The sequence below is a fragment of the Canis aureus genome, chromosome 17, assembly GCF_053574225.1.
Source record: "Canis aureus isolate CA01 chromosome 17, VMU_Caureus_v.1.0, whole genome shotgun sequence".
NCBI classification, from domain to species: domain Eukaryota; kingdom Metazoa; phylum Chordata; class Mammalia; order Carnivora; family Canidae; genus Canis; species Canis aureus.
This window is the reverse complement of record NC_135627.1, coordinates 51,765,974-51,792,739: the sequence shown is the minus strand read 5'-3', so window position 1 is coordinate 51,792,739 and position 26,766 is coordinate 51,765,974. Positions and strand designations below refer to the sequence as shown.

At 37.7% G+C, this 26,766-nt stretch overlaps 2 protein-coding genes and 1 long non-coding RNA gene across 9 annotated transcripts in view; 2 read left to right on the top strand and 1 right to left on the bottom strand.

Annotated features, from left to right (window-relative positions):
- The window catches only part of ELF1 (E74 like ETS transcription factor 1), a 106,716-nt gene extending 90,337 nt beyond the window's left edge, over window positions 1-16,379 (top strand). For 3 of the 5 annotated variants that reach the window (XM_077855500.1, XM_077855499.1, XM_077855501.1), the window contains exons 5-9: window positions 547-714; window positions 5,478-5,561; window positions 6,266-6,458; window positions 7,775-8,224; window positions 14,328-16,379. In XM_077855500.1, coding sequence (XP_077711626.1) covers window positions 547-714; window positions 5,478-5,561; window positions 6,266-6,458; window positions 7,775-8,224; window positions 14,328-14,931 — 1,499 coding nt within the window. In that variant the 3' untranslated portion in view covers window positions 14,932-16,379. The remainder of the gene's footprint in view (window positions 1-546; window positions 715-5,477; window positions 5,562-6,265; window positions 6,459-7,774; window positions 8,225-14,327) is intronic. The other 2 variants (XM_077855502.1, XM_077855503.1) reach the window with 2 other exon arrangements.
- Window positions 432-26,568, bottom strand: LOC144287989 (uncharacterized). Of its 2 annotated transcripts, none has more exons than XR_013355916.1 (5): window positions 25,207-26,568; window positions 24,972-25,070; window positions 24,367-24,419; window positions 12,180-12,341; window positions 432-699 (listed from the first exon to the last, which is right to left on the bottom strand). It is a non-coding gene; the product is annotated as an uncharacterized LOC144287989 (long non-coding RNA). The 2 variants fall into 2 exon arrangements; XR_013355915.1 differs by having other exon boundaries at window positions 25,158-25,288.
- The window catches only part of SUGT1 (SGT1 assembly cochaperone of MIS12 kinetochore complex), a 41,379-nt gene continuing 40,988 nt past the window's right edge, over window positions 26,376-26,766 (top strand). The window contains exon 1 of one of the 2 annotated variants that reach the window (XM_077855512.1): window positions 26,376-26,732. The gene's annotated coding sequence lies outside the window, so the exon portion shown is untranslated. The remainder of the gene's footprint in view (window positions 26,733-26,766) is intronic. The other variant, XM_077855514.1, reaches the window with a different exon arrangement.

Sequence of the window (26,766 nt, the reverse complement as noted above, 5' to 3'; positions counted from 1 at the left end):
GTTGAGCCAAGGAAACAGACCTGTAAAAAAGTGAAATGTTTGAGATAAAAATGCTTTGGTATAGGTAAAGTATAAGCTTTGTGGTAGGTGGGAGATGAGAGTGGAAAGGTAGCTTTGATCTAGATTGTGCAAAGTTCAGATGTCATGATGTGGAGTTGGGTGGTTATCATTTTTTCCCCCGTAAACTATGCAAAAAGTCTATTTTATTTTTCTAATAATTTTCAGGGTGTAAAGTTTTATAGAGAAGAATTATATGGTCAAATCAGACTTGGGTTTCAGAGAATAACTTTAGCAGCAATGAGAGAAGAATGGAGAAGAAAAACAAGATGGATTGATAATAGGAAGTCAAGTAAGGAGGACATTGAATTAGTCCTGTTGAGCCTTGTCTGACTTAGGGTGCCTGATTTAGGACAGAGGGAATAAAAAGGGACTGGATTTTAAGATTTTTATTTCTACTTTAATCTTTATAGAAACAGGAAATTATCTGATGAAATTATTTTAATTTATAATACAAAGTTGATAATTAGTTGATTTTATTTCCATTAGATAATAATATATTTAGTTCATCTGAAGATGACATTGTTGTTGCCCCAATCACCCATGTATCCGTCACATTAGATGGGATTCCTGAAGTGATGGAGACTCAGCAGGTTCAGGAGACATATGCACACTCACCAGGTGCATCATCACCAGAACAACCTAAGAGAAAGAAAGGTGGGTGGTTAATTTGTTGAGAGCAAATAGTCAAGTTCTGATGTGGAATCTAAATATAATTTTTCTTCAAGGATATTTCTACACCAATTAAAACTTACATAAGAAAAAATGAGGATACAAAGCATACACTAAAAAGTATATGTCTTCATATTAGATTCGTGAAAAAATTAGATTATTTGGTGTGTCTCTCAGAAATGGGGTTTTCCAACTTTTTAAAACTTCAGTCTTTTATCTAAACTCTTTTATTCAAAATCAGAAAGAGCCTGGAGCAAGGGCAGTTAGCTTCTAGCTTCCTTCCACATAGTTTGAAAACCACGGGCATAGATTCCAACATAAGGAACCAGTAGGAAAAATAATGAGTTGTAAATCAGCAGGTAAGTAAATTAGATTTAAATTTCAAAGGAAATTTGTCACTTTTCACACATTAGGACCATATCTGCATACTAAAGTCTGACACTCTTTCCATTTCATTGCCTTTTTTTTTTTTTTAAGATTTTATTTATTTATTCATGATAGTCACAGAGAGAGAGAGAGAGAGAGAGAGAGAGAGAGAGGCAGAGACACAGGCAGAGGGAGAAGCAGGCTCCATGCAGGGAGCCCGATGTGGGATTCGATCCCGGGTCTCCAGGATCACGCCCTGGGCCAAAGGCAGGCGCTAAATCGCTGCACCACCTAGGGATCCCTTCATTGCCTTTTGATTCTCCTCCAGCTTGTGTAATATTTTGAGTTTAATATGTTGATTAATCACTAGCCACCTAGTAACCTGATTTCACATGAAAGTAAGAAAGTCCAGGAGCCAAGAGTGAAGAGGAAAATAAAAACACTAAGGGTTAGCTGAGGCTGCAGCATCTCTGAAGGGCTTAGATGAGTATGTCAGTTTGATTGTCCCTACAGAAGCAGATGCCTACGTTTTGGGCCAGTGCAAGAAGAGGTATTAGAGATCCCAGCATGTCATTGGGATCCTTGAAAGTCTCTCTCCTCCTGGGAAAGATTCTGTACCCATTGGCACAGGATAGGTGTCAAGGAAGTTTGTATTTCTCAGGTGGGGCTCTGAGAGGAGAAATTCTTTCTGTGAGAATTTATACTCATAGGCTTACTTTAACCTAGGTTTATGATTAGATTTTAAACTATCACTGACTTAGAAATTCCCAGCCAAGTAATTAACATAAAAAGTGGCCCAGACTGGCAATAACTCTGGGCTCTTATATAACACTGCTCTGGCAAGTCATACATTTAAACCCAGGCTGCACAGAATTTCCTCAAATAAAGCCCTGTTGAAGGCGAGCTCACATTGCAGTATTACAGAATACATAAGGAAGATAATCCCTGAATGTGAAGCAGAAGACATAGAAGATTCTAGGATTAGTTCTCTAAGAACTTTAGATAATAGAATTAGGAAATAGAAACTTTGAGTGAATAGGACTACAACTAATAAGACAAAAGAATGAAAAACAAGGTCAAAGAATGAGTATTAGGAAATACCAGGTGGAACTTCTCTCCGAGACAAGATGGAATAACAGAACCTGATTTGGCATTGATTATGGGATATGACAACAAAAACAAAAATTAGTAAGTGGGACTACATTAAACTAAAAAGCTTCTGCACAGCAAAAAAAAAAAAATATATATATATAATGAAAAAGCCACCTACAGAATAGGAAAAAATATTTGTAAGCCATATGAAGAATTAATATCCAAAATATATAAGGAACTCATACAACTCAATAGCAAAGAAGACAATCAGATTAAAAAATGGACGGAGAATGTGAATAGACATTTTTCTAAAGACCTACAGATGGCAAATAGGTACATGAAAAGAGCCTCAACATTAATCGTCAGGGAAATGCAAATCGAAACCGCAATATGCTATCACCTCACACCTGTCACAATGGAGATCATCAAAAAGGCAAGCGATAACAAGTGTTGGCAAGGATGTGGAGAAAAAAACCCTTGTGCATTGTTAGTGGGAATGTAAATTGGTACAGTCACTATGGAAAACAGTATGGAGTTTCTTCAAAATGTTAAATCTACAAATACCCTATGGTCTAGCAGTCTTACTTTTGGATATATTTCAAAAAGAAATGAAAATGAGATATCAAAGTGATACCTGGACTCTCATGTTCTTTGCAGGATTGAAAAATATAGGGAGACCTTGAGGGGCATTATGCTAAGTGAAATAAGAGAAAGACAAATATACTGTGTGCTATCACTTTTATGTAGAATCTGAAATAGCCACTTGTAGAGGCAGAGTGAGAAATTGTGGTTGCTGGCTGGTGGAAGAAATGGGGAAATGTCCATCAAAGGGTACAAACTTCCAGTTATAAAATGAGTGAGTTCTGGGGATCTAACATACAGCATGCTGACTTTGGTTAACAAGACCATATTACATACTTGAAAGTTGCTAAAAGAATAGATCTAAGGCAGCCTGGGTGGCTCCGTGGTTTAGCGCCGCCTTCAGCCCAGGGCATGATCCTGGAGACCTGGAATCGAGTCCCACGTCAGGCTCCCTGCATGGAGCCTGCTTCTCCCTCTGCCTGTGTCTCTGCCTCTCTCTCTCTCCCTGTGTGTGTGTGTGTGTGTGTGTGTGTGTGTGTGTGTGTGTCTCATGAATAAATAAATAAAATCTTTAAAAAAAAAAAAAAGAATAGATCTTAAATGTTCACATCCAAAAACCAAGTAATTATTATGTGAGGTGATGGTATGTTAGCTAACCCTACTGTGGTAAATCATTTTACTACACAGAGTATCAAATCATCACATTGTGTACACCTTAAACCTACACAGTTATATGTCGTTATATCTCAATAATGCTGGAAAAAGATTTTAACCCTCCCCCAAACCTGGATTTACCCTCCTGTTAAAATACAGGCAATGTATGAAACAGTGCTGCTAAAGAAATAGAACATTAGTCAACAAAGGCAGGTGATCCCTGAGAAACGGGAAACAAATGAGATGACCCCACCTTACTGCATGAAGAAATATTTCTTTGATGATCCCACCTTACTGCATGACGAAATATTATTTTAAGATTTTGTTTATTTGAGAGAAAGAGAGCGTGTGTTGCATAGGGTGAGGGAGAAGCAGACTCCTTGCTGAGCAGGGAGCCCGATATGGGGCTTGATCCCAGGACCCTGTGACCATGACCTGAGCCAAAGGCAGACACCTAACCAGCTAAGCCACTCAGGTGCCCCCTATTTTTTTTTAAATAGTTTGGCAGTTTCTTAAAACCTTTAATGCATATTTAACATGACCCAGCCATTCTTCTACTCACTATTTACTGAAAAGAGATGAAGCCATAAAGGGAGCATGGGTGGCTTAGGCGGTTAAACGTCTGCCTTTGGCTCAGGTCATGATCTGGGAGTCCTGGGATCCAGCCCCAGGTCTGTCTCCCTGCTCAGTGGGGAGCCTGCTTCTACCTCTCCTCCTGCTCTTCCCGCCAACTCCCCACCCCCCGCCCAGCTCTGCTGTCTCTGTCTCTTGCTCACTCTCTCTCAAATAAATAAAATCTTAACAAAAGAAGAAAGATGAAGCCATGCATTTAAAGAAAAACATAGGCATAAATAAATGTTCTTAGTAGTTTTATTTACAGTAGTCCCAAACTTGAAACAACTCACATGTCTATCAGCTGCTGATAGGATAAACAACTTTGTGGTATATCTATACAATGAAATACCACTCAGCAATAAAATAGAATGTGCTATTGATAAAAATGGATGAATCTCAACATAATTATGCTAAAGGAAGGATGCCAGACTTACATATAGATGTGTAAATATATGTTTCTCTTTATATAAAATTGTGGGAACTGCAAACTGACCTATAATGACAGAAAATGTGTGAATAGTTGGCTACCTTTGGATTGGGCAGAGTGGGAAAGGTGTAAGGAGTACAGAGGGGTACAAAGTACTTTTGGGGATGAAGAATATGTTCACTGTTTTGGACATAGTGATGGTTTCACAGGTCAATACTTATTTTGAAGATACCAAATTATAGATTTTAAACATATGCAGTTTCATTGTATGTCACAATCACTTCTCGGCCTTTTGGCTAAGATCAAGTGCATTGTATGTCTGTCATACTTCAGTAAAGCTGATTTTAAAATGAAGGACTAACATCCTAATTAATATTGGAAGACTGATGTGATAAGGAACCAAATAGAATACATTATAATTGAGTTGAACAGCTGATTAGTCACTAGTTTAAAAGAGAATTAGCTCCAATATAGACCTGACATGGAATAAAAATATGAAAGAGTTTGAGATAAAAGGATTGAATGAAAAAGTCTACGTGTTTGATCAAAACCCCAGAAAGAGGGAATATGTAGAGCAAGGAGGAGGTGGTATTCCAAGGAGTTTTCCAAAATGACATAAACTTCACATGGTGAATCTTGAGTAACATAACTCAAATCCAACATCAAGAATATTCCTCCGCATTTTAAGAAAGCACTGTCAGTTTGGTTATCTCAAGGTGTTTTCAACTAACCTCATATTTATAAATGAGCCAGTATATCATTTCCTACATTAAAGTGTTTGTGAACTAACCTACACTAATGATAAATTTTCAGCGAAGTTCTTTTCCTTTTAAGTAACTTTTTTTTTTTTTGAGTAAATAATATTTTAGGAAAGCAATACATATGACCCATGTATAAAGTATTTGGTATTTGAAATTTAGGATAAATGACCAAATAGTATTTATAAACAGCTAAATTGTCCATTCTCTCACTTTTGAGGGCAAATACTTAGGCAGAGCTGTTCTGTTTTCAGGGAGAAAAACAAAACCTCCACGACCAGATTCCCCAGCCACTACGCCAAACATATCCGTGAAGAAGAAAAACAAAGATGGTAAGGGTAAGTACAGTAATTTTCGTATAATACTTAAAGGTCAAAGAACATTTAGATTGCTTTAAATTTCTATAAATTGTTATGTAAAATCTACCAGTTTTCTTGATGTAGTGAAATGGATCTTCTGGCTGCCACCTGCTTATAAGGTACAGTTGGCACTCTCTGTAAGGAGACTGGTAATAATGTAGCCCAAGAAATCCATTTAAGAGATTTTTTTTAATGTACCTGTCAAAATAATCCATCCTTTAATAATGAGTCTTCTGGAAGAATTCAGCCAAGTTAGCTTTTCAGTTCGTAGACACCTTATTACATTGTTTTGGATTCTATTATTTTCAAACTGCTGCCCAAATTTGAAGAAAATTGTTAGGGCCAATCCACTGGCTCTGAAATAAAGCAGCTATTGAAAGGTTTGTGCAATGCTTTTTCACTGATTCCTTTATGTAGTGGATCTTAAAGAAGTGGGGGAAAAGTCATCTCAAAGTGCTTTCTTCTTAAATCATCACAGATCTAATTGCCAGGATTGCTCTGTCCAGACATCTTATACAAGCCTAATAAAAAGACCTATATTTGACTCTACAAATTTTCACCAGTGCTAGCTAAATTGTGTATTATTTTTGTATAGTTAGAGAGGGAACTTAGAAGACTTTTCATTGTGTTTAATTTTGCTCTTTCCAATGAAATTTTGGTCAGTTAAATTGCTTTTGTTTCAGGAAACACAATTTATCTCTGGGAGTTTTTGCTGGCACTGCTCCAGGACAAAGCTACTTGTCCTAAATATATCAAATGGACCCAGCGAGAAAAAGGCATTTTTAAACTGGTAGATTCTAAAGCAGTATCCAGGTTGTGGGGAAAGCACAAAAACAAACCTGACATGAATTACGAGACCATGGGAAGAGCTCTCAGGTACATAAAGTTTTTGTAATTCATTCTGTTAAGAATATTGTTTCCTATATACTAAAAAGAAGATAATTTCTAAAAAGGTAGAGGATTAAAAAATGGTGAATTTTATAATTGAAGTGCTAAAACCACACTACTTATAGAAATCAGTACATATTTAAATTGAAATCTTATTCTGATCTGGGAAAATGTTTTTCTTCAAAAATAATCCTCAGGACGCCAGGGTGGCTCGGCAGTTGAACGCCTGCCTTCAGCCCAGGGCATGATCCTGGAGTCTCAGGATGGAGTCCCTACATCGGGCTCCCTGCATGGAGCCTGCTTCTCCCTCTGCCTGTGTCTCTGCCTCTTTCTCTGTCTCTCATAAATAAATAAAATCTTTTAAAAGTCCTCATGGAAACAACAGATATTTTACTTATAAAGGGATTAGAAAATGTAAACTGTCATTAAGAATTATAAATTGACTACAGGGCTCATATGTTTTGAGCCATTAAACTTGAAATCAGCACAAAATTAACAAGTAATGGTAATATAGATAATAAGAGGGTGCATTTTTAAATGTAAATCTCAGGTATAATCTGTATTATGTTGGAATAAACGCTTCAAGAATAATATTAGACATTGTGAACATTTTGATCTAGGTAGGTTATCATTTTATTCCTAAACTCATTTTTAGTTTGTTTTTCTGTGATCATGTTAATCTATTCTTCAAGATATGCATCTATTTGAGAAAGATTTACTAGAAGTAGCAATCATCTGATAATGTAATAAGCTTCTTAAACCAGAACTATTTAGTTACTGTTGTGTTTGGTTTTTTTAAAACTCACACTTGCTAGATTCTTGATTGAATTAAAATCAGTGACAAAATTTGAATCACTTATATTAAATTTTATATAGAAAACTCAATCAGATTTACTGAATCAAATTTAAACTGGTGGGACATTATTATAAACTATGGAAGGGAAATAAATTCTTGAAGTTTGTAGTAGATTTGATTATTCCAACAAGTTGGAAGAAGGGGAGACAAAGAAAAGTGAATGACTAGGATAATCCATATATTTTACCAATCCTCATCAGAATTGGTGTTAGGTTTAGTTGTTAGTGAGGATTTTTCTTTATCTGTGAATAAGTATGCATGTTTTACATATATTTAAAAAAGAATGTGTCTAATTATACTATCTTATATAAAATAACTGGCCCTTAATTTTGAATTTCTTTTCCCGCTTGTGTCCAACTTTAAAATTTTTGTTTATGATTAAGAATTTAATATAATTTTAATTTGTTTAATTGAACAAACTATTGATAAAATTATCTGCTTTGAATAGGTACTATTACCAAAGGGGTATTCTGGCAAAAGTAGAAGGTCAGCGCTTGGTATATCAGTTTAAGGAAATGCCAAAAGATCTTATTTATATAGATGATGAGGACCCAGGTTCCAGCATAGAGTCTTCAGATCCATCACTGTCTTCAACAACCACTTCAAGTAGGAACCAAGCAAGCAGATCAAGAGTATCTTCAAGTCCAGGGATAAAAGGAGGAGCCACTACAGTTCTAAAACCAGGGAATTCTAAAGCTACAAAACCCAAAGATCCTGTGGAAGTTGCACAGCCATCAGAAGTCCTGAGGACAATGCAGCCTACACAGTCTCCATATCCTACCCAGCTCTTCCGGACTATTCATGTAGTACAGCCAGTACAAGCTGTCCCAGAAGGAGAAGCAACCGTAACCAATAGCATGCAGGATGAAACGTTAAATTCTTCTGTTCAAAGTATTAGGTGAGATAACTAAAGTTATTGATGCATATCATTATGTCATGTTTCTGACCAGAGTTGTCATAAGTTAAATGGGTCAGGATTCAGAAGTGAAAATAAAAATTATATTGATCTTAAAGCTAGAAATCTTGTTCAACAGATTGTTTTCAGCATCAGTGTATATTATATCAGTCCTCTGATTGTATGGGAAATTCCTTATTTTTAAACCTTGTCATTACTTGATGTTATTCTATCAGTTTAAATCTAGCCCACTATACCCTTGTATAATTGGATTGATCCAGACAAGAAGGGATCCACATATTAGAAAAAAAATCCAGAGAATGGTTTCAGATCTTTTTTTCAAAGTCAGGAACTGTGAAAAGTGTACATGGATTGACATATCATGGCCTTCTGTAGTGAGTTCCAAGAAATAGCATTATTCTTTGGGAAGATCCTATCATGGAACAGTTCTAAAGTTGAAATAGGTAGGGAGGCCATGAACCTCAGGTCCACTTTTTCAGGCTTTTAGAGTTTTTTAGCAGTCAAATCAAATTTGCCTCATGGCCCTAGGAAAGATAGGAAACAACAAATTGACCAAGGCAACCTTATCAGCTTTAGACTGGTTTTCTGCAGAAGTTGGGGCTGGTCTCACTGATACAGAATGGAGAAAAGGAAGCAAGGCAGAAAATTAGATGAGTGTTTGCAGTATTCTATTTTTCTTTTTCTACTATTGTGAGTTTCCAGAATATGAATTATAATAAAATATAGGAGCCCTCCCAAATCCAATAAAATGATTGTTTGATTACTGTTATTAGCTAACTTCAGTCTTACATTTGTATATTCCAGAATATAAATGCCGAGTTTTTGTTCAGTTGATCTTGAAGTAATGAACGTTACCCAGAATCAAGACAAAGTTAAATGATCCAGTCTTCCTTGTATGGTCCATTTAAACTTTTGGCATCATGAAAATCAACTTGTAAGGAGTATAAAGATTACATTTTTCCCATTTTAACTGGACAGGAATGATAAATCTTTAACTGTATTAAAGGAGTACTTATTTATCTCTATTTGCCCTTTAATAATTCATTTTCCTCTAGGTCCTATTGGTTATGTGTGATGACTGAGTATCTAATTGGATGTGATTCCTCCTGTTGGTTTCTAGGCTATTTATCATCTTACCATTATGTGTATTTGTGTTGATAGGAACAGTGCATGGCCAACTGCTAATCACTAGGATCCTCTTGGAGTGATTGAGTTATTTTTTTTAGCGTCTGTAATCAGTTTGGTTTTTATACCTTGAAGACAAAAACAAATCCCCTTCTTCCCCAGTAAAAAACCCTGCATACCTCTAGCTCTGAAAGGTATTAAATACTGATGTTTGTATTGGATGCAGTATTAATTTAAATGTCATTTCTGACTAATAGTGCCAGATATTAAAACACTCTAATATACCCCCCCATCCATGATTTGCAAACTGACTTTTGGTGTACTTTCCAGAATTTTCATTTCCAAGGTCCCTGATTATTCTGTTGACTCCCTGCCTGCTTCCTGCCTCTCAAATTTTTTCTCTTCAGTCCAACCCATATAAGACTCCTGGTCACAGCTTTGGTCTGTAACCTTCTTGCAGCTTTGTTAGCTCTGTGTTGCACATGGAGTGCAGTCAAATTTCTGGAGCTTCAGCTACCAGCTCTCTCTCTCTGCTTATGATTCCTTGCTTGCCTTCTAGCTAAAGCTGACCACGTGGGTGCAGCTCAGTCTGGTAAATGAACCAGGTGTTGCAGTTGACTTTAATGCTCATCTCCTCCTATATATTTAAATCTGTAGGAGCCACATTTTATTCATTGTCCTTCTCCTACCATTTAACATAGTGTCTGGCACATTAACATCCCTTCAGATTTATAGAACTTACTTTGAAGTAGTGTATATATTCATTCTTTATCTCCTCTCAGAGTAATGAGTTCTCCTAAGAGGACTGGTTATATAATGAAGTAACAAAATTTAACTTTTCAAATGTTAAAACATACTTCCTTGTTGAAGAATTTTATATTTATGGGTTTCTATATTCACACATTCTTAATCATTCCTTTGATTAAAAAAATATTCTTTTGTTTGTATCTTTTATTTGTATCTCCCCCAAATCCTGCTTATTTTAAAGCAAAACCTTTTACAGACTGCATTTTATTCCCTGAGATTACTAGATGTAGAAAGGCAAAAGTTAATGAATAAAAATATTCTTTGAAGACTGACAGCTGCTGAATATAATTCCTCAAGTTTTGCTGTTGTTCCTTTCCATTATAAAAGTGTTATGTAAATTTCAAGCAAATTATACATATTACTCTGAAATACTAATGTATTACTAGAATCATTTTTCATTAGATTAATTCCTTGCTTAGCAGTTTATTTATTTTTCATTTGTATTTTTTATAATTACCCCAACTTTTCATTATGGAAAATTTAAAAATTTTGACAGATTAAAATGGTACAATGAACACCTATTTACACCCCTCTAGGTTCACAGTTGATATAGTGTTTTGCCGTATTTGTTTTCCCTCTATATATATTGATATCCTTTTTTCTGTTTGGCTATTTGTCAAGTAAGTTCACATTATTAATGCATTTCACTCCTAAACATTTTAACATACAGCTCTTAATAATAGAGAAATTATCCTAAGCAACCATATTATCACTCCTAATAAAAATAACAGTACTTTGGCTATATTTTTCCTAATTTTAAACTACTTATTAATAAAATCAAAGACCATTTAAAGATTTTTTTTCGGTAGCTAAGAAAAGATGGAATATATATAGAATTATATCTTAAAAATAGATTTTTAAATTAATGTAACAACAGGAACTGACACTTTCAAAGCACTCTTTGTATTTCATACACTTTCCATATATTAATGTCTAATATCCTCACTGATCAATGAGATATAGGTAATATTATTCCTATTTTACAGATGAGGAAACCAAGGCAAGGAGAGGCCAAGGAGCCTGGTCACATCTAGTAAGTGGTGGAGACAGTGTTTTAATGCCAGCAGTTTAGTCCAAAGCAGTGAGCTTAATGATTTGCCACCCTGCCTGCTGATTCACATAACTCTCATGAATTACCAGTTATTTACAGTGAAGTAGCAACCTGTTTTTTCTCAATTTTTCCTATGCTCATGTCTTTTTATTGCACATAATTGCATGTATCTGTGTGGAAATCTATTATGCTTTTCTTAATTGATATATGGTATATGTGCTCAGTTTTTACAAATTTTGATTTTGACTCTGGCTTCGTGTTATTTAAACAAACAACTACAATAAAAGCAAACCTCTGGCCAAATATTTTCCTAAAATTGTCCTTTGGTAAACTTGCAAGTCTATATATCTACCTAGCATAACTTCTTTCTCTGTAATATTTATTCAAGTACTAATAGGTTGTCTTAGGGTATTTTAAATAAATTAACCTCTAAAAATGTATAATGTGTAGGTTATCTTAAAAACAAAGTCATGGAGTAAGAAGAATGTATATAACTTTCCAGCCCTCCAACCTTGTCAATTATTAGATGTGACATTGAGTCGGAATAACTAACTATTCTGTTTCCTTATCTGTAAAATAAAGGTAACATGTAACTCTACAGGTGATTCTAACAATTAAATGACATTCCTGACATCTGAGCAGATATGCAGTAAAATCTAAATGTTATATCGCATATCTTTCTTAGTCTCAGAAAGTTTGAGGTATTTTAAATCTCCAATATTGTACCAGTGGTTAAAGCAGCTTAGGAAATTTTTATAAAGTAGTTAAGTATAATATAACCTTTGTTATATAATATAACATCACCAGATACAACTGACTGTTTAATCATTAACTAAGAAAAAAATCTTCTGTGTTTGCGAAAAGGCTGCATAATATTTTACCTTTAATCTGTGAATTTTTTATTACCAAAAATTGGTTATTTTAGAATTTGTTCAAATAAGCCAGTATATTTACATTGTAGGTTATTATAGATGAGTATATATATTTTCTGACAGATGGCAGGTATTTTGAGAAAAAGATGTCTTCTTCTAGTTTGAACAAAAGCATTGAAAATCTAGTGGTAGCTCTGATTAGCAATGTGGAAAATGTCCAAGTATATTATTGCTTGTGGCATACCTGAGGGAAGAAAGAGAAAGAAAGGGTTGTGTATTAAAGGTGTGAAATTTAAATTAAATAAAATCTTTAAAAAAGGGTGGGCGGGGGGGTTCCCTGGGTGGCTCAGTGGTTTAGCACCTGCCTTCGGCCCAGGGCGTGATCCTGGAGTCCCAGGATCAAGTCCCATATCAGGCTCCCTGCATGGAGCCTGCTTCTCCCTCTGCCTGTGTCTCTGCCTCTCCCTCTCTCTCTCTCTCTCTCTCTGTCTCTCATGAATAAATAAATAAAATCTTTTTTTAAAAAGTGTGAAATTGCCTACAGTTTAAGGATATAATAGACAATCTTCATCTTTAACTGAAGTTACTTATGACTGAAGAAGTGGCAGTGTATTGGAACGGTTAATCGCAGAGGCCTTGCAGTCAGATGACCTCTTTTTCGTATCTAACTGGTCACCTTATGCCAGCTGTTCACTCCCTTTGTCCATTAATTTTTTATATGTAAAATGGGGATAATAGTACTTACCGGGAGGCAAGACTATACATATCTCTAGATACAATCTGTGTACCTACTATATACCATGTGTACTGTTTTATCTTTATATACATGTACATGAACTCTAGTCATGGGATATATTATCAGTATATCTGTTCTTTATTTCTCGTCATACCCTGCCCACCTATTAAATCTTCATTAGACTCACACTCTCTTCTAGCTCTGTCCTTCAGAAGAGCTGCTCACATCCTACTCTAGACTGATCCTCACAATGACAACTTTGTTGGAATCTGATGTTGAAAATCAGAATCTTCTCATAGTGGGTAGGCTGTAGTCAACCTGTGTCTTTCCACTTGCTTCAAAATTCTCTTACGTTGTACTGCGTTTTCTCTTCATATTTCCACCTAGCCTGTTTTCTCCAGAGTTTCACTTCTCAAGTATGGGACAAGCCACATACCTGTAATTTACCAAAATTTGCCTATAATCTCTGTGTAATGATTAGCCTTTGGATTATGGGGACCAATCTAGCTGTTAATCATCTGTTTTTTGTAGAATAGCTTTACAGAATTCAGAGGAATCACAGTTGAGATCCAGATTCTTTTTTTCAACTGCATTTGTTTTATATTAACAATGGCCAAACTATAATGTTCACAGCAGCAAATTTTTAAAATTGGATTGGCTCATAATATCATTTATATAGCTCTTCAGTAAGCATTAACAACTTTACATAAACTGGGTTACATTAAAGGATTTTATGTTAAATTTTAGCTTTATGGCTAAAATTTGTGAAGATTATTTAAGCTGAGAAAACTACTAAAATGTGTCTTTTTTTTTTTTTTTTTTTTTTTGGCCAAAGCTTGCCCTTCTTTTTTGTGCTCTCTGCCAGCCTAAAGAACCCTCATGAGTTCATTATGTCTGTGACTTATTTTATGTAATATGATATGAACTATGAACTACTAAATTTCTTCTGAGGAAAACAAATTTCTTCTGATAATTCTGTCACATATAAATTTAAGACTGAGGTGTTTTTTAGTGAATTAAGCATTTTTCCTGTATATACAGGAAGACAGGTTGAAAGCAATTATCATAGGAAGTTTGGCAATTGTGGGCTAGCATGTTGATGACATTATGCCTCAAATACTAAAAATAGAGAGAATCCAATATATTTGTTTTAAAATTCCCAATTTTCTTACAAGCAGCTCATATAAAACTTCTTTGCCGAGCATTTTGATATCCTCCTCCTTCCCCAACAAAATTGCTTCCTCATTTGTATTAATGTGGCACTCTGTACAGACTTTTTTCCCCTTCCATCAGATAGTATTATAGTTAGAGAGTTCTGTGTTGGGTGTCCCATATAATACAGGGTCTGGTACGATGTTTTTGCCAAATGTTTTGTCAAAGATTCGGGAAGTAGCATTTCAAATATCTGACTCCTATCTTGATGACTTGTCAAATGTTAAAGTTTTTAAATGATGTAGAATGTTCTGACTGTCTTTTATTTCATAATCTCAATAGGACGATACAGGCTCCAACCCAAGTTCCAGTGGTTGTGTCTCCTGGGAGTCAGCATTTGCATACAGTAACACTCCAGACAGTGCCAATCACAACAGTTATAGCCAGCACAGATCCATCTTCAGGTGCTGGATCACAGAAATTTATTTTACAAGCCATTCCGTCCTCACAGCCCATGACAGTACTGAAAGAAAACGTCATGCTGCAGTCACAGAAACCGGGCTCTCCTCCTTCGATTGTCTTGAGCCCTGCGCACGTGCAGCAGGTTCTTACCAGCAACGTTCAGTCCATTTGCAATGGCACCGTCACTGTGGCTTCGTCTCCATCCTTCAGTGCTACTACTCCCGTGGTGACCTTTTCTCCTCGGAGTTCACAGCTTGTGGCTCACCCACCTGGCACTGTAATCACTTCAGTTATCAAAGCTCAAGAAACAAAAACTCTTATACAGGAAGTAGAGAAAAAGGAAACTGAAGATAATTTGAATGAAGACGTTGATAAAACTGAGCCACAGCCACAGCCTTATGTGATGGTGGTATCCAATTCCAATGGATTTTCCTCTCAGGTAGCTAGGAAACAAAATGAATTGCTGGAACCCAACTCCTTTTAAGTAATGCACCAAAGGAATTATGGATGATTGTTTTTTTAACTGAACGTTTTTCAGTTGTCTACAAACTATCTGATGATTCTAAGAGAAATTCTACAAATATTCCTAATTTTGTAGTTAATGGTTAAAAATATTAATTTAGAGTTAATGTTGGCTTTGTTAGATGAGGGAGGGAACCCAAGTGCTTCTCTTTGTTCTCCAAATGTTTCAGAATTCAGTTGTGAAGGAATAGACGTTTTATACTATGAAGACATTCTTTTCAGAATTTTTTTCAGTTCCTATATCATAAGCATTTTTCAAGTTTCTTTTTTAATTTTACATGGTATTAGCTTTTCTGATTCTTTTGTAAATACAATGTACTTCAATATAAGGCATCAGGAAATTTATATAGGAATCCTTTTCATTCCACTTGTGTAAGTTAAAGTCTTGACTCTTTGAAATCAAGACATCTATTTTATACTTTGATGAAATTATGATTTCACTTAGATTGACTTTAGTTGGTCGCACTCTATAAGGAATTATGACTGTGTAAAAAATAACATGAAAAATTCGAAAATGTTCGTGACAGGGCTGAACCTTATTTCAGAAGCGGGATAGTACAAAAGCATCAGCCTAAGAGTGGCTCTCTGCCTAACTAGTTGTGTAACCTTGGGCAAAGCCACTGGATCTTTTTGGGCCTCAGTTCTCTCAAAAAAAAAAAAAAAAAGGATGCATTGGATTAGACTTGATCTCCATTTCTCCATTTTGCTTTCTGGTTCAAAATTTGAGGTTCCTAGCTCCTATAATTTTAAAGTTAAATCAACTAAAACATTATCACTTATTTTTTAATGTAAATACAGCTAACACATTGCAGAAAAATAAGTGGCCCTACAAAACTCATTCTTCTGTTATCTGTAAGATCTGCTATGAATCTGAATGTTTCCTAAATATGTTATTAACTCGTTAGGCCACTGTGCACTGTGGTCCACTAATAAACTTACATTGCTGAGTGTTAAATGATATACTGCCATTCTGAAAGAGTCAAGGCTCTTTCTTAAGGGCCCAGAAAGCAACCAAGCCTTGGGCTAATCTGGCTGAGTAGTCAGTTGCTATAAAAGCATAATTGCTTTATATTTTGGATCATTTTTTATTGGGAGTGGGGGGGTTGCATACAAAGATAATATACATATATATCTTAAGTCTCTGAAATGAAATAGTTTTTAGATTACTTTTTCAACTGTAAATAATGTACATTTAATTTCACAATAAAAATTGTTTTCTGCAAATTTTCTAGTACAGCAAAGGAGAAATTTTGTAGATGAAAAAAAATCATGTTTAGAGGTCTAATGTTATATGTTTTCATATTACAGAGTGAATTTGTATTTAAACAAAAATTTAAATTTTGGAATCCTCTAAACATTTTTGTATCTTTAATTGGTTTATTATTAAATAAATCATGTAAAAATTCTCAATGTGTTTTCAAGGAACTGTCTCTAAAGAACAAGTAAACAGAAAATGTTGCTAGTATTTATAGTGTTGTAAAACATTGCTTGTTTGTATCACAAGCTCCATTGGTCAGATAAAAATTGCAGAATTGTCATTTTCTCATTTTTTGTTGCTGCTGTGCCAAAGAGTGGCTTCCAGGGAGCACATAATGGATCACCTAGCTCCAAAGGTTAGAATACAATAAAATGTTCTCAACAATAATACTCAACATACCTTAAAAAAACAAGTTTTCTAATTAGAAATTAGATCAATTAATTGTTAAACTTGGGAAATATGGAAGCAAAAATAGAAAAAAAAAAACAACTAAAAATCTCAGTGCAGTACCCCTCTACCCAGTGGAAACTATGCATTTTCTCATGTCAGTTAATACTCTTCTAAAACATGATTTTAGAAGGAGCTTTTTATCTCTGAAATCAGAGGGAAGCAGGGAAGAATCTGAATGAATAGGTCTTGCTAAATATCCCCCAGCTTACTACCTTAACCTCAAATACCCTTTTTTCCTGTCATTTTTCACAACTTTGCACTCTTTATCAAACCTAGTATAAAAACACTTATGCTTAAGCATGTCCTTGAGTCTTCATTTCCATCTGAAGCCTCCCATGTCATGTAAAACATTAAAACATCTGTCTTTGTCAGTTTGATTTTTAGGTTTGGCTAAGGACCCTAAGAGGGTCATGGAAAAGTTCTGCCTTCCCTAGAACTCCCTCTAGCCCTGTACCCCCTGACATTGTATCAAACTCCTGAACAGGAAGGAGAACAGTGCTCACTGGGTACCTGGCCTTGTGCTTACCAGGCTATTGTGCTTCACTTTATTGTGCTTCCTAGGTTATTGCACTTTTTACTGATTTTTGTAGCAATCCTGCATGGAGCAAATCTATTGGCACCATTTTTTTTCCAGCAGCATTTGCTCACTTTCCCTCTTTGTAACATTTTGGTAATTCTCACAATATTTCAAACTTTTCCATTATTATCTTATTTGTTATGGTGATCTGTGATCAGGGACCTTTGTAGTTACTATTGTAATTGTTTTGGGGCACCATGAACTATGCCCATATAATCAAATTACTGATTCGACATGTATTTGTTAAGAAAGGCCCTGTGAGGTTACTGTCCCTGTCCTTAACATAAAAACTTGATGGCTTTCCTCATTTTTCCTTAATTCTTTAACCCTTTCTAGTATTGCATTTGCCTTCACTATTACCCTGAAAATTACTGTTGCAAAGGTCACTAGCTACTGATTAATTTCCATATGGCCAAATTTCTGTCCTTATCTTCCTTGACCTTCCCAGTATTTAACTTTTTATAACCCACTCTTTAAATTCTCTATTACCTTCACTTTTGTGCCCAGCTTGTTTCTCTTTTCCTCCTGCCTTTATATAAAAAAAAAAAAAAAAAAAGAAGAAGTCTGGAGTTAGGTTTCCAGGTCAGTTAATTGAGGAACTCAGGGGTGATTGTTGAGCAACTAGATTTCTTCCCTCTTTGCTTTCCCATCCTGAGGATCTGGTTTCATTTCCAGGATGGCTTCTGCTGCAGTTGCAAGACACCTGCAGTAGTTCCTGCTATATTTCTGTTTATCAGCAAGAAGACCTTTCCCATGGGGATCCCTGGGTGGCTCAGCGGTTTAGCGCCTGCCTTTGGCCCAGGGCGCAATCCTGGAGTCCCAGGATCGAGTCCCACGTCGGGCTCCCGGCATGGAGCCTGCTTCTCCCTCCTCCTGTGTCTCTGCCTCTCTCTCTCTCTCTCTGTCTCTATCATAAACAAACAAACAAACAAACAAATCTTAAAAAAAAAAAAAAGAAGACCTTTCCCAGAACACCCTGAGCAGCCGTTGCTTAAGACCTCATTGGCTAGGTCGATCACAGACCCCCTCCTAAATCAATTCCTGGCCAAGGAAGTAGGATTTACCATAAATGACTTAGTCGTGTGTTGGGGAGATGGACAGCCAAAAAAAATGAGGCTCCATAGCAAAAACTAAGCGAGGAATGATGCAGTCTACTGTCACCCATACACATCCTTCTCCTTTACACATTCGAAAGTGTTCGTGCCTCCATAAAACATATTTCTTTCCCAAAGAGAGATCAGCGAAAGTCTCATCCAGTTACTTGATCCAGTTTCATGACCAGAATGGGATGACATGTAGTCCTCTTTTTCAGATCAGCTGTAGCTTCCTGATTTCTTGTCCTCAGCCACATCTAGCATGAGTACTCAGAAAAAGATTTTTTTCCAGGGTTTCTCAGCTTTAGAATACATTTCTTGATGGTTTAAGTTTGATGCCCTGTCCTGGGATCACTGTATTCCCGTCCAGAAGAGCTGTGTCCTCATTGCCTTCCATCCTGCCTCTTAGATGCATACCAGGGTCAGTTTGGGAGCATTCCACTTCCAAATACCAAACTGTCAGTTAGCTCTTTGTCATTAGCAACAGGGATGGGTTCTGGGTTTTAGCATAAAAGAAATTTTTCTAGAATAATATTCTATAGCTCATAGAATTGACAAAAGGACTAGAGAATCAGGGTCAATCTGAGTCACATAGCTAGGAACAAACTGCACAACTAGTCTAGCAGGGAAATTGTAGTTACTGTGGCCAAGCACTGAACACTGAGCTTTGTGTTACTGTCTCTACCGCCTTAGGAATTTGATCTTGATAGGAGTGCTACTGCACCTAGAGAGAATTAGCCAAGGTACTTACTTGATTGTGTCAACTAGCTACCAATATTTATGTGACGGGCAGAGTCTAGGTCAAGGGTCCAGCAGGGACTTGAACTCCAAGAGAAGTTGAGAGAAAGTAAGTTCAGCTTCTCAACTACTTTGGCATTTTCAGCTTCTATAGAGGAGACTGCCTCCGTGGGAATGAGGACTCAAGGAATCCCCTCCCTGCCACATTCCACATAAAAGGGGACTTAGATTCTGTGCTGCCCAAAAGAATGACCTATGTCTTCTGTTAGGGAAAATCCAGACTCTGTGGAGCTTGAATTCATACAATTTGGTGGTTGGGTGGGTGGAGGGGATTTAGGAAAAACAAAACCCCTGCATTTGCTGTCTCTCTGTTTTGCACAGTTCATCTCATTCTTTTTTTTTTTTTAATTGTATTTAAGTGATCTCTATACTTGATGTGGGGCTCAAACTCATGATCCAGAGATCAAGAGGCACATGTTCTTCTGGCTGAGTCAGCCAGGTGCCCCCAGTTTATCTCATTCTGGTTGGCTAATTTCAATCTGCTCTTCGGACCTCAGTGCAGACATTACTTCCTCTCGAGAGCTTTCTTCAAGCTCTTGGAAGCTTCCCACTGCTGTCCTAGATCCTTTTAATTTCTCCCACTTGGGCACATACGACACTCTAATAGTTGCCGGCTGAGAGGTGAGATTCCAACACTAAGAGCCAAACTTGTACTCATTTTAGTACTCTCAGTTCCTAGTGTAATATAGCTACACCCTGTAGATATTAAATATTTATTAAATATGTGACTAAACTACATGTTCTCTTTGCCAGTTTTCAGATTCATTTTCTTACGTTGCTAACTACCATCTGTATGCTGATAACTCCCAAATCTTATCTATGGTGCCAAGCTTGCCTTAAAAATAGCTTTATAGAGCTATAACCGACATACAATAAACTCGTGTTTAAAGAGTCTGAACTCATGAAATCATCACAATAATCAAGTAGTGACTACCCACATTTGGTGAACGTTACCCTAAAACTTACCTTTTGCCTCTTTGTGACTACTCCATTCTTGCTGTTGCTTCTTGCTCTTCTTGGCTCATTCTACCCCCTTAGCTGACCACAGATCTGCTATCACTATACATTAGTTTGCATTTTCTAGGATTTTATGTAAATGGTATCATAGAGTGTATACTATTTTTTGTGTGGCTGCTTTCACTTAGTGTAATTATTTTGAGATTCATCCATGCTGTGGTGTGTATCAATTTATCATTCCTTTTTTTTTTTTTTTTAAGTATTCACTTATCTGAGAGAGAGGACATGAGTAGGTGGAGAGAGAATCTCACGCAGACTCCATACTGAGCGCAGAGCCTGACATGGGGCTGGATCTCATGACCCTGAGATCACGACCTGAGTGGAAACCAAGAGTCAGACGCTCAACCAATTGCACCACCCAGGGGCCCCAGTTTATCATTCCTTTTATTACTTGTATTTCATCACATGGATATACTACAGTTTGTTTATCCATTCACCTGTGGATGGCATTTGGGTTGTTCCTAGTTTTCAGCTATTACCATTAAAGCTGCTATGAATATGCCTTTATAAATCTTTATATGGACATGTATTTTCTTATCTCTTGGATAAATACCTAGGAGTGGTCTGGCTGGGTTATATGACAGTTGTACCATTTTACATTCCCACCAGCAGAGTATGGGTTTTCCAGTTGTTCTACATCCTCTCCAACATTTTAGCCATTTTAATGGGTGTGTTGTCATATCTCTTTGTGGTTTAATTTACATCTAAGGACACTGATTTGAGCATCTTTTGATGTTTTTATGTGACATCCATGTATCTTCTTTGATGAAATGATTTTTAAAATTTTTTGCCTGTCAAAAATTCTGTTTTCTTATTACTGAGTTTTGAGAACTCTTTATTTTTCTGGATGCAAACTCTTTATCAACTATGTGATTCACAAATATTTTTAGAGTGCAGAAATCTTTTAATTTTGGTAAAGTCTAATTTATCAATTTCCTCTTAAGGAATGTGCTTTTGGTGTCATGTTTAAATCTTTGCCTAATCCAAGGTCACTAAGATTTTCTTCCTTCTAGAAGTTTTAAAGTTTTTTAAGATTTATTTTAGAGAGAGAGCGAGAGAGCACATGTGCAAGTAGGGGTAGAGGCAGAGGAAGAGGGAGAGAGCTGAAGCAGACTCCCCACTGAGTACAGAGTGTGATGTGGGGCTAGATCTCACAACTCTGAGATCTTGACCTGCAGAAAGAAACCGTAACTCTACCAACTGAGCCACCCAGGCACCCCTAGAAATATTTAAGTTTTAAATTTAAGTCCATGATCCATTTTGAATTTATTGTTTTTAAGAGATTTTATTTGAGAAAGAGCATGTGAATGTGCATGCATGAGTGGAGGGAGGGGCAGAGATAAAAGGAGAAACAGACTCCCCACTGAGCAGGGAGCCTGACTTGGGGCTCTGTCCTAGGACTCTAGGATCATGACCTGAGCCCAAAGCATATGCTTAACAGACTGAGCCACCCAGGCATCTTAGGACTATCCTTTTCAACTATCTATGCTGAATTACCTTTGGACTTTTGCTGAAAATTAGTTGTCCATTTATGTACAGGTGTATTTATGGACTGTTTTGTTCTATTGTCTGTCCTTGTGCCAATACACAAAGTTGATGTGTTGAAATCAGGTAGTGTTAGCTCTCTACCTTTTTATTTTTCAAAGTCGACTTGAGTATTCTAACTTTACATTTCCATTTGAATTGGCAGAATTGGTTTGTCAACTTCTGAAACAGAAAAAGCCTTTGGGATTTTGGTTGGCATCATGTTAAATCTATAGATCAATTTGGGAAGAACTGACATTTTAACAATACTGAGTCTCCATAGACGCCTCTCCATTTGTTTAGGTGTTCTTTAATTTCTCTCAGCAATATTTTATAATTCTCATTGTATACTTTTTAGACATCCCTTGTCAGATTTATTTTTTAGTATTTGGTATTTTTGATGCTATTGTAAATGTCATAAATTTCAAATTCTGTTGATTTTGTTTTAAATCTTTCTCCCCATTTATCAGAAGCATGAAAGGCACAAATCTTATGTGTACAACTCAATAAAATTCTACATCTGAATACATTGATGTGCTTGCCACCCAAATCAAGATAATATAACATTTCCTGCATCCAAGAAGTTTCCCTCATGGCTTTTCCCAGCTAGATTACCTTCTGGTGATCCCTCACAATAGTTATCTTCATATAAATGGAATCAATCAGGATGTACCCTGCCTAGCTTCCTTAACATTATGTATGTGAAGTTCATACATATTGTTGTGTGTATAGGTAGTTCATTCTTAATCATTGCTCTGTAGTATTTTTCTCCTATCAAAGGACCTTTATTTCCAGCTTTTCCTGCTGTGAATAACCTTGTAACCAATATTCTTGTCCACAAACATAAGTACTCTTTTCTCTTGGGGATACACCCAGTGATAGAATTATTGGGTAATAGGGCATACACAGGACTAGCTTCAGTAGATAGTATCACAAATTTTTCTAGGGATGCCTGGCTGGTTCAGTCAGTGAGGCATAAGACTCTCGATCTTGGGGTTGTTGAGTTCAAGCCCCACGTTGGCTGAAGAGATTACTTAAAAAAATATCTTAAAGCTTTCTAAGGTAATTCCAATTTATACTCCCACTAGCAATATACACAAATTATAGGTGCTCCATATTCCAATACCAAGGCTTGGTATTGGAATTTCTTTTCTTTTCTTTTTTTAAGATTATTTATTTATTTATTCATGAGAGGCACACACACACACAGAGGTGGAAGCAGACTTCCTGCAGGAGCCTGATGTGAGACCCAATCCCGGATCCCAGGATCACACCCCAAGCCAAAGGCAGACGCTCAACCCCTGAGCCACCCAGGCATCCCTTGGAATTCCTTTTAAACAATTCTTGTGAGTGTTTACTACTGAAGCATGATTTTAATGTCCCTAATATAGCTATTGATGTAGAACTTCTTTTCATATGCATATTGGCCATTTAAAGAGCATTTGAAAATCAACCAAAGTAATTCACTTAACATATTAAGAAAAAAAAGGGATCCCTGGGTGGCGCAGCGGTTTGGCGCCTGCCTTTGGCCCAGGGCGCGATCCTGGAGACCCGGGATCGAATCCCACATTGGGCTCCCGGTGCATGGAGCCTGCTTCTCCCTCTGCCTTTGTTTCTGGCTCTCTCTGTCTCTCAGTCTTTCATGAATAAATAAATAAAATCTTAAAAAAAAACATATTAAGAAAAAATAGATACGAACATTTCAATAAAGGCAGAAAAAGCATTTGCTATAGAATGCTCTCCCCTCTGATGTTACAGCCAAGAGAAGAAGCCCATTATCGTTATTCTAGTCAACACTAAATGAGACATACCAGCCAGTGAAAGACCAAAAGAAATAAAAGGTATAATCATTGCACAGGACATTAAGCCATCTTTATTATAAAATGACAAAATTATAATCATAGAGATTCTAAAAGAAACTACAAGCTATTAGAAATAATAAGAGAACTTGATAAGAAGGCTGAATATGAGGTCAATATGTAAAAATCAACACTGTTTCTATATACTGGCAACAAAGAAGTAGAATATAAGGCTTTTTAACTGTCATTTAAAATAGTATTAAAAAGCCAAATATCCAAGTACAAATCTAATGAAAGATATGTGAGACCTCTACACTGCAATTTACAAAACGCTGCTGAAGGAAATTAAAGACCACTTAAATAAATGGAGGGTGTATGAACGACACTCATGGGTTAGAGAACTCAATATTAAGATGTCAGTTTTCCCCAAACAGATCCACAGGGCCAATGCAAGTCCAATTAAAATTCCAGCAGCGTGTGTGTGTGTGTGTGTGTGTGTGTGTGTGTTTAGAGTTGACAAGTTCATTCTAAAAAAAAAAAAAGAATTATCAATAAATGCAAATAAATTTCATAAGACGTCTAAAATAATGGAAATTACAAAGGCCTTGGAATAGCCAAGGCAACCTTGGAGAGTTCTAGGACAAAGCTACTCTAATTATGCCAGGGTGGTACTGGTACAAGGTTAGACAAACAGATCAAAGGAATGAGATGCTGGAAACAGGCATAATCATATATATATATATAAAATCATATATATATAATCAAATGATATATATAATCATATATATAATCATATATGTAAAATCATATATATAAAAAATCATATATATATAAAATCATATATATATATAAAATCATATATATAGATACGGTCACTTACTTTACAACAGAGGTGCCCGAAGAATTGAATAGGGAAAATGACAGATGACAATCCTTAAAAAAAAAAAAAGATTTACTTATTTATTCATGAGACAGAGAGAGAGAGAGAGAGAGAGAGAGGGGCAGAGACACAGGCAGAGGGAGAAGCAGGCTCCATGCAGGGAGCCCGATGCGGGACTCGATCTGGGGACCTCAGGGTCATGACCTGGGCGGAAGGCAGGTGCTCAACTGCTGAGCCATCTAGGCGTCCCAGAGGACACTTTTTTTTTTTTGCGCCGCCCTGTGATTTGGCAACAGAAGGGAATCGCATGGAGACAGTCTTTTTAATAAACAGGTCTGGGTCAACTGGATATCCATATGGGGAGGAATGAAACCTTGATCCCAGGCTCCTACCTTTCTCTCAAAATCAATGCGATAAATCATAGACCTAGATGTCGAAGTTAAGTTAATAAAGCATCCAGAAGAAAACACACAGAGCATCTTCATGGCCTTGGAGTAGGTGAAGCCTTATTAAACAGGGCGCAAAAAGCACTGAACATAAAGATCAGCAAGCGCAGCCCGCGTCACCTCACCTACTTCTGCTCATCCCCGCAATCACAGACCTACCTGAGACTCACTCTGGCTCCTAACACGGCGGTCATCTCCTCTCACCTGTTCTTTTTCCCCTCTTGGTCACGCATCCACCGCACAGACACAGGATGATACCTGTAAAACGCAAATGTGCCTTTTATTGGCTTTCCAAGTCCCAAATTCTAGAGCAGGTTAGCATCCTTAGGAGACTCGCATCCGCACCTCTGCCAAGACCACAGGCCTGCCCTTTGTGACCTGGCATTTCACCGACTTCTCCAGGGCGCTTGCAGCTTGAACTTCGGCTCTTTCCCTTTCTCTTTCTCTTTTTCTTTTCTTTCTTTTCTTTCTTTTTTTCTTTTCTTTCTTTCTTTCTTTCTTTCTTTCTTTTTCTTTCTTTCTAATATTTTATTATTTATTCATGAGAATACACAGAGAGGAGACAGAGAGGCAGAGACACAGGCGGAGGGAGAAGCAGGCTCCATGCAGGAGCCCGACGTGGGACTCGATCCGGGGTCTCCAGGGTCACGCCCTGGGATGAAGGCAGGCGCTAAACCGCTGAGCCACCCAGGCTGCCCCGGATTACTTCTTTCCTTAAAAAAAAAAAAAAAAATTCAACTCCATTAATTCACATTTAACATATCATACTGGTTTCAAAGCTAGAGGCCAGGGATTCTTCAGTCCTATTAGGACACCGGGTGCTCGTGACGTCACGGCATCACCTGCCCTCACATGATCGTTTTTTTCTGACAGTATTATTTTTCCTCGTACACATCCTCATCTGTCCCAGTTGTTCTCCCTTTCCTCCATCCTCTCGATTCTAACGTAGCTTTAGAGGCTGAGGCTGGGTCATTGGGTCACTTCCCTTCTTGGACTTTAGCATTCAAAACAAGAGGTTTACATCTCGGGGCGGGGGCACATTCACATAACCTGACGCCCAGTCCCTTTAGATTTTTTCTTGTTTTGAATTTTATTTATTTATTCATGAGAGACACAGAGAGAGGGGCAGAGACACAGGCAGAGGGAGAAGCAGGCTCCATGCAGGGAGCCCGACGCGGGACTCGAACCCGGGCCCCCAGGGTCACGCCCCGGTACTGACACAAGCTCCGGTCCCCTGCGTCCCCCCACCCGGTGCCTCGAACGAGGAGAACGTCAAGCTCTCTCCTCAACCCGGGCAGCCAACTGCAGAGAGTTCTGCGTAAATGGACTAGCACCCCCGCCCCGGAACCAAAGCGCTTCCTTCAGGGCAGCATCTGCGAGCGCAGAACGGCTTCCGGCCAGTCCTCGTCCGTTAGGATTCCCAGCGCCGAGATCACGGGACCTACGCGCAAGCCGGAACTACGCTCCCCGGAAACGAACGCGGACGGGCGGATGACGTCACGCCCCCGCCCCACCCCCTCCGGCAGCCATGATGAAAACTATGGTGAACTGTGATGAAAATGAAGCCAGATGCGCCCCGTTACTAACACACGTCCAACCTCTCCCAAACGCCACGCGCCCCTGCGGAATAACAGTCCGCTGCAGAAGCGCTTTTGGGCTACTGCCCCTGAAAGGCTCTTCCGGGGCGCAGAGGCGTCCGGGGAAGGCCCGGCAGGCGTGAAGAGCCGGCGCCTCCGTAACCATGGCTGCGCAGGGCGGGGAGGGGGGGCGGTAACTGAGAGCGCTTGGTCACATGACCGGGCCCGGGCCCGGAGGCTGAGTCCTCCACCGTCCCAGCGGGCCCTGCGCCCACTTTCCGTCTCCGCTCCCTCCTGCGACGCGCTGCGTGGCTGCTCGTTGGCTCCTCGGGACGGAAGCTCGGTCGGTGCTTCTCTAGAAGCTTCCCCCTTGGGCG